General features: G+C 37.5%; 2 protein-coding genes across 2 annotated transcripts in view; both read left to right on the top strand.

Annotated features, from left to right (window-relative positions):
* Bend6 (BEN domain containing 6) overlaps nucleotides 1-6,517 on the top strand; it is a 36,210-nt gene extending 29,693 nt beyond the window's left edge. Inside the window, exon 6 of the transcript XR_004514561.1 lies at nucleotides 5,345-6,517. The gene's annotated coding sequence lies outside the window, so the exon portion shown is untranslated. The remainder of the gene's footprint in view (nucleotides 1-5,344) is intronic.
* Nucleotides 6,518-7,691: 1,174 nt separating this feature from the next.
* Znf451 (zinc finger protein 451) overlaps nucleotides 7,692-21,712 on the top strand; it is an 87,165-nt gene continuing 73,144 nt past the window's right edge. Inside the window, exons 1-2 of the mRNA XM_010617931.1 lie at nucleotides 7,692-7,905; nucleotides 19,996-20,156. Coding sequence (XP_010616233.1) covers nucleotides 7,692-7,905; nucleotides 19,996-20,156 — 375 coding nt within the window. The remainder of the gene's footprint in view (nucleotides 7,906-19,995; nucleotides 20,157-21,712) is intronic.

Raw genomic sequence — 21,712 nt, 5'->3', positions numbered from 1 at the left:
CATCTCTATAGATGTAGAAAAGGCATTTGACAAAGTCCAACACCCATTCATGATAAAGCCCTAAAGAAAATTGAAATAGAAGGTGTTTAATCTCAATATGATAAAAGCCACCTGTGACAAACCAACAGCCAACATCATACTAAATGGTCAAAAACTGAAATTTTTCACACTAAGGAACAAGGGAAGGATGCCCACTATCACTGCTCCTGTTCAATATAGTTCTGGAAATATTGCACAGAACAATTATATAAGAGAAAAAAATACAAGGAATATGGATGGGAAAGAAGTTATTATTCATTATTTCCTGATCACATGATTCTCTACATAGAAGACTTCAAAATCTCCACCAAAAGACTCCTAGAATTAATAATCAAATTTGGTAGTGTAGCATGATACAACATTAACATTCAAAAATCAATAACATTCTTGTACACAAATAGCAAACTCATTGATAGAGAAGTTAGAGAAACAACACTTTTCACAATATCATCCAGAAAAATTCAATGCTTAGGAATCAATCTAACAAAGGAAGGGAAAGACCTATACATTAAAAACTACAGTATTCTGAAAAAGATTGAAGAGGATATCTGAAAATGGAAAGATATCCCCTGTTCTTGGATAGGCAGAACCAATATAGTAAAACTGGCCATACTTTCAAAACTATTATACAGATTTAATGCAATCCTAATCAAAATTCCAATAGCATACCTCACAGAATTAGAGAAAACAATCCAAAAATTCATATGGAACTGTAAGAGATCTAGAATACCAAAAGCAATTCTCAGCACCAAGAGTAAGGGAGGAAGCATTACTATCCTTTGATTTGATGTTATACTATAAAGCTATGATGATAAAAACAGCATGGTACTGGCCACAAAACAGACCCAAGGGTCAATGGAACAAAATAGAAAATGAAGAAACAATTGCAAGCACATTTAGCTGCCTTATCTTTGACAAAAGGGCCAAGCACCTTCACTGGAAGAAAATCTCTTTAATAAATGGTGCTGGGAAAACTGGTTTTCCATTTACCTAAGACTGAAACTAGACCCATAACTCACCATGCACTAAACTAAAATCAAAGCAGATCAAAGAGTCTAAATATAAAAGCAGAAACAATCTGCTGGAAGAGAGAATAAGCAAAACTCTCAAAGACATAGGTGTAGGCAAAGATTATGAACAAAACCTCAGTCACACAGGAAATACTACAAAGAATCAACAATTGGGATCATATAAAATTAAAAAGCTTTTGTACTCTGAAAGAAACCACCAGGAGAGGGTAGAGACACCCACAGAACTGGGAAAAAAATTTTACCAGCTGTTCTTCAAAGGACGGACATCTAAAATATACAAAGAATTTTTTAAAAAATCAGACCCCCAAATTTAAAGACCCAATCCAAAAATGTGCATCTGAAAGGGACGGATACTACTCAGATGAAGAAATAGAAGCAGCAAATAAATACATGAAAAAAATGTTAAACATCACTGGTCACTCCAGAGATGCAATTAAAACAATGTAAAGATTCCATCTTACTCCAGAAAGAATGGCTGTTATCAAGAAATCAACCAATAATTAAAAATTCTGGTGAGGCTGTGGGAGAAAAGGAACCCTTCTCCATTGTTGGTAGGAGTGTAAACTGGTACAACCACTGTGAAAATCGGTATACAGATTCCTCAAAAAACTAAAACTAGAAATTCCATTTGACCCAGCTGTGTCACTTCTAGGTATCTCCCCAAAAGAGTAAAAAGCATCATACCACAGTGATATATACATATCCATGTTCACAGCAGCATGATTTATAATAGCTAACACTTAGAAACAGCCCATATTCCCATAACAGATAAATTAATAAAGAAAATGTGATGTTAATATACAATGGACTACTATTCTGCCATAAAGAAGGATAAACCTGAGTCATTCTTAGATAAATGGCTGCACCTGGATACCATAATGTTAAGTAAGACAAATCAGACACACAAGTTAAGCATAAAAAAGAAAGTTCTAAAAGATTTGCCATCTCTGCTTTACATCCCATATTCTTTTTTGTCATAATATATATTCTTTAAAAATGTTAAGGACATAAAAGATAAGTAAAGGCTTATCCAATTTAAATAAGAATATTCAGTTATCAAAATTAAATGCCTTATGTGATAATGGACTGGATCTTGCCAGCTCTCAAGATATTTTATGTCAATCGTTGAATGACAGTGATCTTTGGAGGACATATACCCTACAGTTGCCTTTGGTTTATGCTTGGGGAAAATTTCTGAGCCATGAAGCAAGAAGAGAAATTGGGGTTGGTCTCCCTGAATTAGTGATGAACCCGAGATTATAAGGATGTCAAGGTAGCACTCAGAGACCACCAGAGGAAAGATATAGAGAAAGAACTCCAGAGACCTGAAGAGAGTCCCCTAACTATTTAGCTGAGTTCAAGTAGATTGGCGTTTGCAGGTGCGGAAAAGTCCCAAGCAGAGCACATACTGTTCAGACTTCAGATGATAGCTGCCTGCTGACTTCCAAGGGGAGAAGGGCACAGGCCTTGGAGTCCTACCTTGCCTCTCTCTCTACCTTTTTTTTTAGTTGACTCAATTATATCAGACTTTCAGCCACTTCCCACAGGTAAACCATTGCTTTTGACCTTTGAGTTTGGCTTTCCAGGCCATTATCAGAAGTTGCTCAGCAATGAACCAATAATACAGCTGTACTCCCTTTATTTCTTCCTTTTGTACACTCCTAAGTAAATTAGTTCGTTGTCCCTATGATGAGGTTATACACTGTCCACCTAATGGTGTGTCCTCACAGTGGGATTATCTTTATAAGGACAGGAGTAAGAGGGTATATGTATGTATGCTGAAAATTTTGAACAATCAAAAATTGAAATATTAAAACCATACCAATTACAAGCATATCTGAAAACATCAAATGGGTAGGGGATGGACTGCACCTCATTGGTAGAGTGCTTGCCTAGCATGCACAGGCCTTTGGGGTTGATCCCAGCAACCCCCTAAAAAAGAAAAAAAAAGAAATACAGATAAATCCGAAAATGAAAAACACAAGGATACTGAAAACATTGCTGAAAGAAGTTAAAGGAGACTTAAGACAATGTGAAAAATACTGTAAAACAAACTCAGAAGTACCTGATTAAACTTATAAATTTAGCTCAGTGGTTTCGCTGCCTGCCTCGCAAGCGCAATGTCCTGAGTTCGATCCCCAGTTCTGAAAAGAAAAAAAAAATAAAAAAAAAAAAAAAAAAAAAAAAGGAAGAAAGAAAGAAACAGGGGAAAGGGAAGTAAAAATGATTTCATTATTGTGGATTGAAAACAAATACTAATAAAAAAAGAGGCAGAGGAAGAAGTAAAAAGGAGCAGGTGAGGAAGCAAAGCTGGACGTCTCATAGGTAGCCCCAGGAAGTGGATAAAATCACAGACAGCAGCCAGCTGCTCCAGACAGAAGCATCTAACAAAGGCTACATTTTGTTTTTATCAGGTCTCAAAGAAATATCATTTATTATTCATTTTTTTCCCAAAAGGGGCAGTGTTCTCTGGACAGGGTGGAATTTAGTTACTGCACTGGTGTGTGTTTGCCCAAGGTCCAAAGTGTGCTCAGAAATGTGTTCTGTCCCTCTCCGGGTAGGGAATTCATTATTATAATGAGGGTATAATGAAGTTTAGGGTCAGATCTCTGTCAGCTTTGTGACCATCTTTGCTTGTACTGGTCTTACCCACATTTAGCTCAGTGGTTCTGCTGCCTGTCTCGCAAGTGCAAGGACCTGGGTTTGATCCCCGTACCAAAAACAAACAAACAAAACCCATACCTATTAAACAGCTTGTATAATCAACTCTCGAATTTCGGTAAGAAAACAAGTAATCAACTCTCGAATTTCGGTAAGAAAACAAGTAACTTTTTTTTTTTTTTGTACCAGGGATTGAACTGGGGTCCTTGGGCTTGCGAGGCAACAAGTAACTTATTTAAAAAGTCGATAAATAGGGCCGGGGATTTAGCTCAGCGGTTCGGTGGCCTGCCTTGCACCCACAAGCACCCGAGTTCAATTGGTTCAATCCCCGGTAAAAAAAAAAAAAAAAACAAAAGTGGATAAATGATCTTAGAAACTATCAAGGAAGATACAAAAGTAGCAAAAGAATATATGAAAGGATGCTCAAAATTACTAGTTTTATATGAATGTAACTTAAAAACACAATGAGATATTGCCATAGATCTCTTATAAGTTCTAGGTCTAGAATAAAGAATAATATCTCTTAAATATTACTGAGTTGGGGCAGGGGATTTAGCTCAGTGGTTCTGCCTGCTGCTTCACAAGTATATGGTCCTGAGTTCAATCCCCACACCAAAATAATAACAATAACAACAGCAGCAACAACAACAATAATAATAATAACTGAATTGAATAGCGTGAATGTATCTGTCCTCTCTAATATTTTCCAAGGGCTTCACTGAATAACTTTTCAGTACTGGAGATTGAACCCCGGGCCTTGAACTAAGCTAGATCCCCAACTCTGTTTCCTTCATTTGTTTGTTTGTTTGTTTGTTTGAGACAGGGCCTTGCTAAGTTGACAAATTGCCTGGACTGGGCTCAAATTGGAGATCTACCTGCCTTCACCTTACCATAGTGCTGGGATTTCAGTTCGCTAAATAACCCTCACCGGCAGTTTATAAAAAGTAAATGTTCTAGAAAAAATGAGAGCCAAGATCCGTCATGTAAGGGTACAAGATCCCAATGATGAATGTCACTGTACTGTATACCTAAAATGTACCAATAAACTCAATAAAATTAAAAAAATTAAAAGCAAAAACAAAACAAAAAAAAAGTAAATGTTCTTGGCGGTGCCCACAGAAAGTTGAGATGAAGTAAAGATGGACTCTAGTTTTTCTGAATTCTCAAGGAGCCAGAAGTCAGAACAGAAATATACCCAGGATCACAAAGATAGAACACTTGAGGAAAAGTATTTTTCCCCTCCTTTTTTGCCTTTTCTTAGAGTGCTGATTTGTTCATTCTTATATTTAGACATATGTGCATAAAGTAACTATTTTTGTAATATTAAACTTCAAAAATAATTTTGGCCAGTAACTTATTTTCCTTTTCATTTAAGCATCTTTCTACCTAACATCCTTTAACCAAACAACAACTATCAGCCTTTTAGCTACATGAATGTGTGAATACTTTTGCATTGGTAATCTTGTACAGGAAGCTGTCTTGTTTTGTTTGGCTTTTGACCCCATCACTGTATGTGGACATCTAAAAGCTCTGAAGTCCTCTCCTGCGCTGGCCAGATTTCTGTCACCCTTGTTATTCTCCATTCACCATCAGCTTCTTTCTGTGTTACACAGAACCCGGGGCCCAGGAGAGACACTGGGAGGAGGAGCTTCACTGTTGGCCCATCTGCCTCTTTGGAATTTGGTGCTTATAACTTGCTATCCCAGCTGTAAGTGATAAGGAGTCCTCTGCCTGAGACCAACAAGTGGCTTGCTGTTTTCACACAGCTCCTCAGATCTGTCTGCCCCCCAGTAGAGGCTTCCTCATACCAGCTCTGACCAGTGCCTCAAGCAGTTTGTGGCAGCTTGTTCTCCTGCAGAGGAACAGGAATTCCGGATCTCCCAGGCTCATTGTTTTCTTATCCTTTATTTCTGTTTTCTTTTTATGAGACTTATCTTTTTTTTTCTCTCCCCTACAAATTATTTTTCATTTTATATAGATAATTGTATCAACCTTTTCTTTTACTGTTGGTGAAATCTGGTCACAGGGAGAAGGGATTTTTCACTCCCAAGTTATAAAAGTAATGACCCATGTTTTTTTTTTTCCTACAATTAAATTTCTGACTTGTGAATCTGTCCTAATATATAGTATGAAGTGTGGGTACAATTTCTACCTTTTCCAAGTGATTCCCCACTACTTCAAAAGCCCATGTTGTTATTCACTGCTGACTCCCACTGGCAATGTGATGTTGTATTTCCATGTGCACTTAAAGTCCTTGACTGATTTTTTTCTGTCTCGTAATCTGTGTCTCTGATAACCAGTACTCTGCTCTTTGAAGTATAGAGACTAGGAGACTTACAAAGATTTCTTATACAGGTTTTGCATCCTCAATAAACTTGTGCTTTACCTTAAAAAAAAAAAGAAAAAGAAAAAGAAAGCATTTCACTGGCCTCTCATAGCAAGTTAGGAAACATCTTTTCAATGCAGTTTTCTCCAAGGCATTTCAGAGCTTTACAAATGATTAGTCTGGGGGAGGCACTGGGAGCTCATTGTGATGGGTCCCGCTGGTGTCCCTTAAATGTAGTTGTCAGGGAAGCACCTGTAGGTTTAGGGTACTCCCTGAAACTGCAAGAAATAGAACAGATTGACACCAGCTACCAACATAAGAAATGATATGCTACCTTCTCTTCTCATATAGACTTGCAAAAATAGGCCTTAGACTGAGAAACTAATTATCTTCTGATAATTAATCACAAATCGCATAAACACCTTAACGTTAGGGAATTGATCATGTTAAATTATGCTGTGACGCCGCCTCACAGGCTGCATCCTCCTGGTACATCTTGGCTCCTAAAATGACCTCATGCCCTTATCTCTGGTTTCCCTCCCCCAAGGCCACAGCTGTCCGGAGAAGTTGAAACCTGTTTCTGCAGGGCTGGACCCATAAAAAACAACCTGGCTTGTGATAGGTTAAAAGTAGCCCACTCCTCATAAATAAGCAATAGCCCAGCCCCAAACTGATAAAAGGACCTTCCTTTCTTTGTTCCTCTCTCTCCTTCTGCTTCTTCCCCCCACCCTGTGTGTGTCTCTCTCTCTTCTCTCTCTCTCTCTCTCTCTCTCTCTCTCTGCTCTCTCTCCTCCCACCCCTTGAATAAAATCTCCAGTCGGACCTCTCCGTGTGTGTGGCCTAGTTGTTGAGCGTCACTATTCCCTTTCACTTAAAAGATAGACTGAAGGTGACTTCAGAGAACTACTTCTTACATGCTGAGAAAATTTTGTTCCCTGAAGTCAAAGACTAGCAGAAACTTTGCCGTTTGGAAATTCATCGGAAAGTGAAGTAACTCTGGGCTCACATTCTCAACTTACTGCATTACACTTAAGGACATTTCCTATTCATGTTAACTTTCCTAGTTTTCAAGTTAGCAAGACCTGAAGATCACTTTTACTGTACAGACTCGATGTAGAACTCTTTATGTACAGCCCTAATCACTTTTGAACACATTAAAACATCGATTCATTTAAATTTCATCTACTCTTCCTCGAAATCTTAAAAACTTTCCTTTGTGTGGTGAGATGTCTCACACTTTCTCCCCTCCGCTGTATGATTTGTCAGTTATAAGTGGCTTTGGGCTTGTAAATCTAAGGAAAAAGCTTTAAAGGAATGTTCTCAGTGAAAGATTGTTTCCATATGTTTTATGCATTTGTAGTCATTTCGTGGGAATAATGAAAAGAAAAAGCTGAGCCATAATTTGGGGGAAGCAATATTTGGTAAAATCACGAAAGAGCATTTTAATACCATTGGTCTATTACGCACACTAATACTCAGCTCTCTCTCTCTCTCTCTCTCTCTCTCTCTCTAACACACACACACACACATACACACATACACACACACACACACACACACGCACGCACGCACGCAAGCGCGCGCGCGCAGTTTGAGCGAGAGGAAAGGAAGGAGAGAGCAGGACAGGTGAGAGGATGCGGCGGGAAGCAGAGCCAGGGGACGGAGAAGCAGCGGAGGTGAGCTGCCCTGTTCCCGGAGAGCAGCCCCACCCAGAGGGCCGCAGCCCGGAGGCCTGCGCGGGCGCCGGCTCAGTCGGTCAGGCCGCAAGGCCCAACGGCTCCGCCTCCCCGGCCCCGTCCGCGCCCAGCAGCCGGCTCGGACACCAGTTTTTTCCAGCTATTTCCTGTGGTTGGTTGAATCCGTGGATGCAGAACCCATGGATATGCAGAGTTGACTGCAATTTGAACATGGAGAATTTTCTGCCTCTTTGTACAAAGTTTTGAACAGCTAACTCCATAGAATCACTTGTATCTAACCCCTTCCAAATAAGAATCCGTCTTGGCACCTTCAAAAGAAATCTAAAGGGAATGGTACTGTCCTAGAAACAGCGAAAGCCTTGCCATTGTATTTAAATAGTTCTATCTAAACGACAGTGAACATTTAATTGTACTTTTAAATGGGATCGAGACAGAATCTACAGTTTTCCTCTGTAACCCATCCTGACTCCCCGGGACAAGCTTATTTCTGTGTATTTTTCATGGTACCATCCAGGAAAGATGGAATGCGACTTGGTGTAATTCTCTGTGTAAGAGTTCTCAAGGGACACAAAGGAATGTTAGTATGCTACTTCTTCATGTAGTCTGGCTTGGATTTCTTAGTTTTTTTAATATAAATTTAATTTTCCACACTTTAGTGTATACTATGGCATAGCTCTCTCTTTATGCTCTTGATATAGCCCCAGATTAAACACAATATGCTAAAAGAAAGGCGTAATAAAGATTTTGATGGCCGGGCATGGTGGCGCATGCCTGTAATCCCAACACTCGGGAGGCTGAGGCGGGAGAATCACTGTGAGTTTGAGACCAGCCTGGGATACATAGTGAGTTCCAGGTCAGTCTCAACTACATAGTGAGGCCCTGTCTCAAAAACAAAAAAAAAAAAAAAAAAAAAAAAAAAAAAAAAAGATTTTGATGTACAAAGAGCTTTTGATTGATAAATTCTTGAAATACATTATACATGCACCAAAATATATTTCCTCCTTGTTTTCATTTTAGTAGTGCATTTTCATTTGTCTGGATGTGTTTGCATTTCCTCCCACACTTGATATATTTTTCTCTGCGATTAATCTCAAAACAAAGCTATGATAGTATTCTCATCTTAACACTTCTTTATACTTTTACCTATCGAAAAAAATATAGGCATCTTCCAGAGGTGTTTATGATTGGCCTATGATAAGGCATTATATAAATAAAAGAGACAAAGATTCAGTTTGATGTTTGAATGAATTGGGTTGTGGTGAAGCAACTTGAATATGAAAGAACTCCATGAATCTGAGGTTGGATTGCTAAGATATTATTGATGACCATTCCAGTTTTTAAATGCTGTACTGTGAAGCCTGTCCTTGCAATACTGTCTCTTTACTTTCGTTCCCAAAGACATCCACATGGCTGTATTCCCGTATGTAGATTTAGGCTCTTTTTTTGGTTTTGTCGTTTTTTTGCATATTCATATACTCTGAATCTTTTTCTGGTTTCTGATTATTCCGTTCCACTTGTAAGATTTCCTTATCAGAGGAATCTTTGCCAATTTCAGAAAAACCTCCCCACTGATTATAAATACATATCTCAATAACTCATGGTTTGCCCATTTATTTTTTAGGAAGGACCATCAGGACCTCTTCTTGAGTGCATTGATCTCCTTTGTGGTCATGATGAAAAGCCAAACATGCATCACAGTAAGGTAAGCACATCGTATTTGTTTTTTCAGTTCTTCCGTTAAGTGCAGCAGTACACAGAAGGTGGCTGGACAAGGGTTACAAACACTGGTGTTTAAGTTTTCCAGAATTTTGCAAGTTGGTTATGAACATAGCAGTTATTAAAAATTAAAGCACATAAATATATAGGTGTATAAATTATCATTTCATGGGTAATATTAAACTGAAGTTCTTCACATGTGTTGGATCTGTGTAATAGAAATGCCACAGTATTGTGCTGGTACAGCATGGGGGAATAGTTAATCATGGAAGTAAAATACAAACGAAAGCTTGATTCAGTTATTTGTGGATTGTCTGAATTTACAGGATAAGATGTGAATGCAGATTAAACTTCAAAGTGTGATGTGTCTTGTTACTGCTAAACTATATGTAGCATAACAGATTCTAGAAGTTGCCTTGCTATATTCAAAAACTTAAGTTAGCAAAGATGTTGATGTCATCATTGATGGATGCATGTGACTATAATATATATCTTCATTGTTCCATTTTAATATTATTCTGCAATATAAATGAAAATATCAGTCACTCACCTTGTTGGAAGTGTATGCATTTTCAAGTCATATGACCAATGTTTTTGACAGAATTAATGGATCATAAACATGCATAGGCAGATTTTATGACACTCTTGTTGGTGTAGAATTTTAAAAGTTGATATGGAACTTTTCAATAAATAGCAGGTTATATTGAAGTTATAGGTATAAACTGAAAATCAGAATAAGTTAAAATACTTCAACTAAAATATTTAAATTTTAGTTTCAAAATTAGATTTTAAAAATCATTAATACAATAGACTTTAAAGTGTTACCATTATTTTTTTTGTACTAGGGATCAAACTCAGGACCTTGCACTTGAGATCATGAATTTTACTTACATATGTAAAATTATTTTTCACATGGTTTCCTAAAAAAATGACAGGGTGACTTTTCAAGTTTTTTAAAATGAAAAAAGTGAAAATAGATATGAAAAGTAATGATAGGAACAAAATCATTGTGGATCATCTCAGGAGCTAAATTTTGAATATATCAAATAACCCATCCTTGAAGAAAAGCTGTCATGTTCATCAGTGGAAGAAATAGATAATCTTGTGTTTCCAGATTGTTGGAATGCAAAACAAGCACTTATGTTTACAGTACAGTATAAATGGCTTGAAATAAAAGAAACTAAATTAGGGTGCAGGGACTGTTTAAGAGTTTGGCATTTGGAATTGAAAGCAGAAAAGCATGTCTATGTGTCTAAGGAATAGACTGTATATTCAGTAACCCCTATTGGCAGTAATAAAACCACCAGGCAGGCTTCTCTGTGGAAAAAAAAGTCAGAGAACATGGGCTGGATGGAGATTTAGCTCAGTGGTTCCAGTGCCTGCCTCACCAGTGCATAGGGCACGAGTTCGTTCCCTGATACCAGAAAAAAATAAATAAAAATTTAAAAATCAGGGAACATAATGTTTCTAAAGTCCTTGGTAAAATTCAAGATTTATTAAAGGAATCAATTAATTGTTCAATTTCTAATACAATATATACACAATAAGATATTAATGCCACTATAAAAGTTTTTAATACTGTTTAGAATTTAATAAAATATAATAGACCTTCATCTGATATTGAGGGGCAGTAGAATTAGAAGAGAAAAATGGAAAGGTCAGTTGTTTAAATACACAATACAGTGCAATGAAAATAACAGAGCATATTGCAAAAAAAAAAGTTGTAGCTATTTAGGAATATTATCATCAAAAATGCCAAAATATGCATCGTAATTGATGAGGCATTGACAGAGTCAAAGAAAAGCACCCTTGTGATTTATCTTCAGTGCACAATTCAGTCAGCTCCTGCACTTACGATGCTGTTTGCTGCTTTCAAGGAACTGGTGTCACCCATAGTACAGTGCACTTTTAATACCTTGTTGATTACCTTAAATGATTGTGGTTTTACAAATGAATATTTGAAAGCAAATTTAATTGCTTTTTATTCTGATGGTGCTAATTAGATGGTGGGAAGAAAGTCTGGAGTAGCTACAAAATTGTTAGAAATTTTTTCTGAAATCATTAATTGAAACTTTATCGATTGAAGCTGTCATTTGATTTTATATCTGAAATATAACAAATTAATCATTTAAAAATATTTCTTAGCAAGGTGTTGTGGTGCACATCTGAAATCCCAGCATCTGGAGGTCGAGGCAGAAGAATTGCCTTGAGTTTCAGGTAAGTCTGGGGAACATAGTGAGTTCAAGTCCAGCCTAACTACCAAAGCTAGACCCTGTGTCAAAAAAATGAAACTTCTTAATAAGCTTATTCTCTGCATCAAGATCTGGCGAATGTTAGAATTGAGCATTTAAGAACCCCCCCAAATTTTTTTTATTCTCTTTATCATCATACTAAAACTGCAGCTGAAGAAGTTGAAGTTGAAATATTAAAATTGATCATGTAATGGGACCAAGATGGGCAGCTTTAGATTACAAGCTGCTACTGCTTTATGGTGTGCCTGTCCTGTACTAGGTATGCATTTTTTTCATTCTCATTCTGGACTGGCAAAAAATTAGCTACATTAATTTCTCACAACATCTTACTTTGATGATAGATATATATTTTCCCCAGTACCAGGGATCGAACTCAGGACCTTGTGCTTGTGAGGCAAGTGCAGCACCACTGAGCTTCATCCCTGGCCCTGATGATATATTTTTTTTTTCAATTAAGTTTATTGGTACTTTTTAGGTACACAGTACAGTTACATTCATCATTGGGATCTTGTACCTTTACCTGACAGATCTTGGTTCTTATTTTTACCCCATTCCCCAGCCCTCCCTTCACCACCTCCACCTTTCCCTATCTACAAAGACTTTGTTTCCATTTTTTCCTTTTCTCATATTTTTTCTTGTCCCTTCTTTCCTTTCCCCTACCCTTCCCACTTCCCCTACTCCTTAAGCCCTTTTCTTCCTATTTCACATTATCAGTTATGCAATTTGAACCTTATTTACACTTTATTTATTTATTTACACTTTACTATTCGGTATTTACATGTGTGTCCTATTTATTTCACTTGAGTATAGCCTCAATGTGCATCCATTTAGCTATAAATGTCTTTAGTTTCTCATTCTTTATGGCTGAGTAGTACTCCATGTCATAGAAAAATCATATCTTCTTTATCCATTCTCCAGTTGATCGGCAATTGGGCTGTTTTCAAGATTTAGCTATTACAAACTATGCCACTATAAACAAGGATGTGCAAATATTGCTATGGTATGATTTTTTAAATTCTCTACCATGATTCTTTTAATTCTCTAGCAGAGGGATAGTTGGGTCAAATGGGACCTCTAAAACTAGTTCTTTGACATATCTCCATATTGATTTCCACAGTGGTTGCACCAGTCTGCACTCCCACCAACAATGGAGAAGGGTTCCTTTCTCCCCACATCCCTGCCAGCATTTGTTACTGGTTGATTTCATGATAGCAGCCATTCTTTCTGGGGTGAGGTGGAATCTCAGAGTTGTTTTCATCTGCACCTCTCAAGTGATCAGTGATGTTGAACATTTTTTCACATATTTATTTGCTGCTTTTACTCGTTTGAGAAATGTCTTTTCATTTCAGATGTTCATTTTTGATGATAGATATTCTTGAAAATTTTTCATTACTTTCCATTGCATTATAATTGAGGTTAACTAATATTCAGAAAGCACAAAAATTGATCAAACATCAGAGCTTGGAAAATTTAAAACTTGGTAGTGGAAAGTATACATCTCATTTGAAGATTGATTAAGTCAGAGAAGTTTAAAGATATTCTATTTATTAAAAATAACAAATTTATACTCTTCCTAGGAATATGTTTCTAGGAAGTATATTAGACATGAATTTAGGCTTTTATTTGATGGAAATCACATTGAAAATATTTTTAATTATTTTGATTTGCTGGAATTGTCTCATAAACTTATGAAAAAAACAACTTCACCATGGACAGCTGGTAAAAAGAATTTATTTTATTTGTATGAAATTTTAAAATATGAAATTGTTTTGAATTATTTTAGGGAATTTATAAATAATATAAAATCAAGCAATATTTGAATTCCTACAATTATGCAAAAAGCTAAGATCATTAGCACAATTTATTTTTTGAAGCAGGGATTGAACTCAGGACCTTCAGCTTTCGACCACTGAGTTAAATCCCCAACCCTAAGATCATTAGCACTATTACAGTTAATATTGCTAAAGCTGACAGAGGTTTCAGTTTAATAAACATAAAGCAATTTGTACAAAGAAATCCTCTAACAATAGATCACATCTTAATACAATCAGTTTGTTGGGAAAAGTTAGCAGATTAGGAAGCAACTCCACTTGTAAAATCTTGTTTAAATTGTAACCATGGCATGGCTATAGATACAAGAGTAGGCAAAAATTAACAAAAGCCTTTTATGAGGCTCAATGGGCTATGTAGAACTTAGAATAAAGAGTATTTTCTTTGATTTTACTATCTGTAAATTATGTGCTATGCATTTTTATGCACTTACATTTTTCAGAGAGCCAGCTAGAGTAGTATCAGCATGTTGCTGTTTAAAAGGCCTTCTCTAAAGAGAAAATTAGTGACCATTTCTAGGTTTTCAGAGATTGACACACATCTGCTAGAGTGGGTCTGTATATTCCAAGAATGCCTGTGCAGAACATCCAACAATTTCCACTTTGTAAAATAAAAAAATGACTTCTAAGTTCCAAGGCTCAGAAGCTACAACAAATAAAATGCAATCAAATAAAAACCATAACACTTTTGGTTCTCATCTCTTTTTCCTGTCTGTGCTGTATAGTATATTGCTCACTAGCTATGTGTGACTGTTCAGCACTTGAGATGAATTTGGTAGGACTAAGAAAGTAAAATTGTAATCTATTTAATTTCAATTAAATGTAAAAACAATAAAAATATTTTAAACCCCTAACACTAGGGGTTTTTAGGTACACATTTCCCTGTTATTTTGTGTGAGATGATCGCTTGTCAAAGTTGTACATCATTTCTAACTGTATATATATCTCTAAGTCTTTATCAACAGGCCACTTATTCTATGAATTCATGTAACTTTTAAAATGTTTATATGAATATTTTATGCAGACCATAGGAATTCTAGTAATACTTATGTAAATTATCATTGGTAATTAAATTGAAATACTTATTTTAATTATAAGTGAACTATTTTTCTAGTTTACACATGAATATGAGCAAAACTTTAAATTAAAAATCAAAGTATATTGAAAAAGAACCAAACAGAGATGCTGAGGCTAATATATCTGGAACAGTAAGCAATACCAGAAGATGGTATGTTGTAAATTTCATGATGAAAGGCAATTGCAGTTTACATTGGCAGAAAACAAGCTGTTCTTTATGAAAAAATCAGGAGATAAGGGGCTGGGGATTTAGCTCAGTGGCACTGTGCCTTCCTGGCAAGCACAAGGTCCTGAGTTCAATTCTCCATAACAAAAAAGAAAAAGTTAAAAAATTAGGAGATATTTATGAATGCATATGTGTTAAATATGTAATGATTTAGATAAATTACTTTTCAAAATCCAAAAAAGAAACTTGCACATTGTGCCCCATAAATGTCTACAACTGTTATGTGTCAATTGAAATTACCTGAGATCAGAATTAAATGATAAAAAATTTTAACAACTTTAAAAGAATATGAATTTATTTCACATATAAAATAGCTTGTATTCTTGAATGAAAGAGAACTAGCTTTATGTGAATAAATGGTAAACTAACTTTATTTTAGCTATAGAAATTGTTTGGAAATTATGAGTGAAGCCTAAAAAAATACTTTATTTAAAAATGTGTAGGGTTTCAGTTAAAGCTCTTGACAATTGCTTGTAGAATGTGGAACTAACCGTATCAATGATCAATTCAAACTCTAAAGAAATACAAAATGCTTTAGGTAAGTTATGTAACATAAGAGCACCTGCCCAACAAATACTCTAATCATATTTTATCTTAGAGGCTGTAAAAATTATGAAGTATCTTAAAGTCATGCCCTAAAATCAAACTTGTACAGCAGCTATATTTAAATGTTTTACATATGTCATTTCTGGTGGTGAGAAAAATATTTTTTTCGGCTTGTTTAGATAAAAAATAAGATTTTATTGGAATTTCAAAGCAAGCTTGATGGAGGCTGAAGATACAGCTCAATGGCAGAGTGCTTGCCTAGCTTGCAAGAGGCTCTGGGTTCAATCTATAGCAAACCCCTCCCCCGCAAAGAACCAAAAACTTGATAAGTATTTGTGCTTAAGTTTTTCAAATGGTCTCCAAGTGTCAAGGTACAGTTAAGTAAATGCAAACTGTTAATCAACACCAGCTTGTAGGGTTGCTGAAAGAATTAAGACAATAATTTTAGTGATCTTGCATACTTCGCCAGTTGGTAGAATTAATGAAAGGTTTTACAAAACCTACTGTGCTTTTAACTCCAGTTCAGGATTTCCTTGCAATAACAGAAATGCCAGCCAAGCATTCAATACAAGCAAAAAATGGCAGTTTGCTTTATATTCCTCCCAATATCACATGGAATATGAAAGATCTAAATTTGAAGCTCCAGGGATAAGAAAAAGCTTATTTGTGCCCTATCTAAGCAAATACAGTGTCAGAAGTTTCAGCCCACAGTCAGCTGGCTCCAAGGCAGAGCCATCGTGGCACAGGGGCATGGCAGGAGAAAGCTGTTCAGTTCGTGGTGGCCAGAAAGCAGAGCCCAGGGGAGAACGCCTGAGGAGGATATGCCCTCCTGGGGTCCTGCTGCTGGTGTCCAACTTTTTCCAGCTGGGCCCTTCCTCCTCCCTTCCTAACAGCACATTCAGCTATGAACAGGAGACTAGCCACTGATGACTGTAGCTCCCATGATCCTGTGATCACCTCAGGGGTCTTCATTCGGGCAAGATAACAAGAAAGATTAGCTGGAACAACAAAGAAGAGAGAATATGATAAGACTGTGATCCTCTAAACATTTCTAAAAGGGAGATGCAAAGTATTGCAAATTATTCACAGTGTGTAGTAACAGCATCAAAAAACTGCTGTCAAGAATTCAAAGGTGATTGCATTTTGCTTGAAAGGAAGAGTGCGTGGAAATCTAAAGTAAGAAACAAAGCTTCTGTACATAGGGAGGGGAGGGGGCTTGAGGGTGGGAATGGAATAAAATAAAATAAAATTTATTTAAAAAGAAACAATACCTCCATGTAAAAGAAAAAAATAATTGTGTGAAGAAAAAAATAAAGTAGAAACTATAACAGCTTACTCTAATGCGTCCAACAGCTTGGATTTAAGAGCTAGGCATAGACATGAGCTGTCCTCTCTTGTCCTGTGCTCCAGTAGGCTTCTTTTCCTTACTTGCATCACTTATGCAGAATTCCAGACCTGAAAGGAGCAAAGAAATTGCATGATGAACCTATGGACTAGTTCTTTATACTCTTATACTCTTTTAGAATCAGACGCTTTGTTCCATTCTTATCATCGGCAGGTAATAACAATGGCATCTGATTCCTGAGTTATTTATTCTGTGAAGAATATTCTGTCTTGGGATCAATGCCATATACACTATTTATTATGGTTAATGAGACTATTTGAGTTGTTAAATCTTAAAACAGAGTACTTCAGCAGAACCAAAAGAAGTTTTTTCTTGTGGTAATGGAGATTAAACCTAAGGCCTTGCATATGCAAGGCAAACTTTACCAGTGAAATACATCCTCAGCCTTTTTTTATTTTATTTATTTATTTATTTTTTTAAGTTAGGGTCTAGCTAAATCATCCAAGTTGGCCTGGAATTTGCAATCTCTTGCCTCAGCCTCTTAGAAGCTGGGGTTACAGGCATGAGCTACTGTGGCCAGACCAAATAGTTTTTTTGTTTTGTTTTGTTTTTTCCAGTATTGGGGATCAAACTCAGGACCTTGCGCTTGTGAGGCAGGCAGCGGAACCACTGAGCTAAATCCCAGGCCCCCAAATAGGTTTTTAATAATAGAATTGCATTAGAAGTATTTGTTTTATGAAAGCATAATAAAATTGGGTGCTGTGTATACATAATTCTTTTGCCCAAGTTGAATACTCTGTAAGTTAGTTAGCTGCTCATGGTAGGTTGGAAATACCAATCTTGTCAATTTCCTTTTTTTGAGAGTGATGATTATCAGATTATGATTCTTTTTTGGGGGGGCAGAGTTTTATTATGTAGTTTGTTTAGGTTGGCTTTTAATTCACTATGTAGCTCAGACTGGCCTCAAACCTGAGGTGATCCTCTTGCTTCAGCCTCCCGAGTGCCACCATGCCCTCGAGATTATGGTTCTTAATGGGGGTATTACGGCTTTTATCTAGATGTCCCCCCAAAGCCTTTGCTTTGGGGAGGTGGCTGGATCACAAGTGTGTGATACTGGATTAAAGTATGATAACTGGATTACTCCATTGATTGGGTGGAACCAGCCAATAGGCTTGTAGCCTGGATGTAATATATAGGGAAAGATGGAAGGCAGGCTCACTGTCTCCTGCCTGAACACCATGAACTGTTTCTCTTCTGTCATGCTCTTCTACCGTGCTGCCTGCCTTGGAGCTCACCAACTATTGACTGAAACTTCTACAGACCGTGAGCTGCAATAAACCTTTCCTTGTTTAACTTGTGGTTATGAGGTATTTTGTCCCAAGGAAGCAACTAAGACAGAATGTTTAAAATTTATTGATGCCTCAATGCCATACTCTTAGTCAAAAACCAGTTCTTTAGCGTTTTGAATACTGCTGAGCAGCTAATGCTTAGATGTTTCTATAAATAATCATTCAATATAAACAAAGTAAGCCAGTCAAGAACTGATAGAAACTGAAGTTGAAATCTAGGGTTCTTTCATACATAATGAATTGAAGGAAGATTATTAACACAAGATTGCTAATGTAAATATAGCAATACATTATGATATTAAGGTTTGTCAAAGAGAATTATGATTTTCAAATTCAACGGTGGATCCTCTTTAAGACGTTAATCATAATACAGAATAAAGGATTCACATCCCAAGTAGAAAAAGGCTTCTCAATCCATAAAAATTTGCCTTAGGTGCTCTCCATTTTGAAATCTGAACCAACTGGCAAACTTTATAACTCATCTGCCATATCACAAGACTAGCCATAACATTACCCAAACCAAACTCTTCCTAAGGCTGAAAATTTGCCTTAGGTTGTCTCCTTTGCATACCAAGCTAAATAAACTTGGCTTTGGGGTACTAAAATGTTTTTAATTTTCTACTGGTGAACTTCAAATCTTTTTTTGTTTTGTTTTGCTTTTTTATGTTTTGTTTTGTTTTGTTGAGGCAGGATTTTGCTTTGTAATTCAGGCTGGCCTTGAACTCACTATGTAGCCCAGACTGCTCTTGAACTCGAGGTGATCCTCCTGCCTCAGTCTCCCAAGTGCTGGGATTACAGGCATGTACCACCACACCTGGCTTCAAATCTGGTTTTTTATAAACACAACTCTTTGCCAACTACCCACGAAAAACAACTATTGATATACGGTTCCTATTTTAGGCATGGTTTGCTTGGATGTTTAGCATGGTTTTTTGATTGGCATTTTTGAAAAATAATCTTTTAGAAATCTTAGGTAAACACTGTTAGGGGAGGTTAAAAAAAAAACTCTGTCCATGTTATAGAATATGTAATACCAAAATTTAACTATCCCTCCCCCATTCATTACTCATCGAGTTATTTTGTAGTTTTTACAATTGTAAACCTGTAATAGATCCTTAGGATGAATCTCTGCAACGTCTACTACTGAATTGATTTGCAGTACCGGGGATAGAACTCCCGACCTTGCACTTGCCAGGCAGGTGCAGCACCACTGAGCCACATCCTCAGTCCAATAGGAGCTTTTTTCCAGCACGTACAGCCTATCTGTTTCCCAGGGGTTTTAACCTATGCGTGACTGAGTAAATATTCCACTAAACTCTTCATCTGCACATTAGAAGGATCTTTTGAGTAAGTTTAGCTTACACATTTAAAACTTTTGCAAATATCTAATTTACACATTCAGCTTGTGAAGCTCATTAATAGGGCAGGTGTCTAGTTCTCAAATGGCCTGTACAAATCTAAAATCTACTAGATGGAGAAGCAATTGAAGTCATAAAGCACTTCGTGGAGATCCAGGAAACATCAGATATTAAACAACCATACACTGCACACGTAAGAAATCAGATCATAGTTTGGTATGGAGACGATTTTCTTACATTGAAACTCTTTTCAGAAACCTTACTGACCACTCCTGATTTCTTTTATTTTGGGGGATGGACACTGGGGATCTCGCACTGGCAACGCAGGCGGTAGGACCACTGTGCTAAATTCCCAGCCCGTTATTGATGTCTTTAGAAAGGCATTTTTTGAGTAAGGCATTTGAGAAAAGATTAAAGTACATAGCTGAATTTTAGTGAACTATTTTATAGTCTGGTATATGATATATTAAAAGTTAAGTTTTATTTTAGTAGGGCCTATGTAGAAATACTTTGAAAAAGTATGCTTTAATCTCACTGCTCCAGGGTTTAATGATAAAAGTTTGCTAAGCTCTGGCTACCTTTTCTATTGGACTTCAAATCAAAGTTTGTGCGTTTTTTCCATTCTGGTCCTTAATTTTCCATTTTCTTCTTTAGGTATTGTTGGTAGGATAGCCAAGAATGAAGCTATAGGGGGAAGAAATAAGGTAAGGGCATCTCAGGATTCTTTAATTCAGCTAAACCTTTACATTGTCCATCTCCTCAAAGAGGGGTGGGGAAGAAAAAAAAAGAGAAAGTAAGCAAGAAAAAAAAAAAAAAAAAAAAAAAAAAAAAAAAAAAAAAAGAAGCCAAACAGATATTTGTCCAGACTATCAGCCATCAGCCTTTAGCGCTGCAACAGAGAAATCAGAGAGCTTTGCTCTCACAACCACACCAGAATCGAAGACTGGGTTAGTCCCTCCTAGCACTAGCACTAGTAAGTCTATTCCAACTGTTTCTGTTTTCCTCACTCCCCAAATAATTAGCTCTGTCTGAAACTAAGAATAAGGCAAAGCATCAAAGAAAAATACTGACTACCAGACTTCCATAATTAGCCATCTTCAGGTCCCAGGGGCCAGGAATGCCAGGCGGGCTGTGGGCAACAGCTCTGCTCTAGACAATCAACTGGGTCCCCTGGCTAGGCCGCAGCGACTCTCCAGCAAGCCCGTGACCCCCAGCCAAATGGCAAGTGGGCTACATTCTGTAAGACCTAAAGTCTCACTTCCACTCCGCGGAGTGTGAACACCCGAAAGTCCTCTATGATGCTGAGTCCTATAACCCATCGAGGGCTCCGGACGCAAGACCCAGGGCCTTACTTTCAGGAGCCGTGAACAGCCAAAAGGGCCTCCATGATGCTGGGATGTATAGCTCAGCGAGGCTCCGGGAGAATCACCGGGAGAAGAGCACACCAATAAGAAGACCTTTGTTACTCTGGCCAGAGGACACTCCCGGAGCCAAGTAGCTCAGAGAGGCAGTTGCTCAGGGGCTGAGGTTATTTTATAGGGTTTTTCTAAACAAAAAAGTTGAAACACAGGTCAGGGCATTCACAGAACTACCAGGGGATAGCATTCCAAACACACTGCTTATCTTATGCAGGAAATGTTTTATGGTCACTTTTTGTCAAACCATTTGTCCCTGGGCGGGCTGTTAATCAAATTAGCAATTAGCATATGAAAGTTTGAGCAGATCATTCTTGATGTTGGATGAGGAGAGGGGGAAGCACAATGTCTGGCCCATTAGCAGGCCAGCATGGAGTCACTTTAGCTCAGTCAGGTCCCACAGTCTTCCATTTCCCCTGCCTGCCTGGGGCCAGTAAAGCCTTTGGTTACTTGGTCTCTGGAGGTACTGCCTTACGTGGGCCCAGAACCTCCACAACCTCGTTTCCCTGTGCTAAAAAAAAAAAAAGACCCTGGGTGGGACAGGATTGACCCCAGGAAGTGCTGAGCTACAAGTCCAGACCTTTCTACGTTGTTTTTTTTTTCTAAATCTTGAGACATGGTTGGTCTCCTTCCTATAGGTCTAGGATGGCCTCAAATTTGCAATCCTCCAGGCCTCACCCTCCTGTGCTTTTTCCAGGAGGACGCAGCAGGCCTCCCCCAGTGCCAGCGCGTAGATTGCACCCGCCCCCAGTCTGCGGGGGTGGGGGAAGGTGAGAAAGGTAGAGAGGGTGAGAGAGAGAGGGAGTGTGGGGGGGCAGAGAGAGGAGGGAGAGAGAGAGAGAGAA

Source organism: Fukomys damarensis, unplaced genomic scaffold (assembly GCF_012274545.1).
Source record: "Fukomys damarensis isolate Sample0158 unplaced genomic scaffold, DMR_v1.0_HiC HiC_scaffold_27, whole genome shotgun sequence".
NCBI classification, from domain to species: domain Eukaryota; kingdom Metazoa; phylum Chordata; class Mammalia; order Rodentia; family Bathyergidae; genus Fukomys; species Fukomys damarensis.
This window is presented reverse-complemented; position numbering and strand designations above follow the sequence as displayed.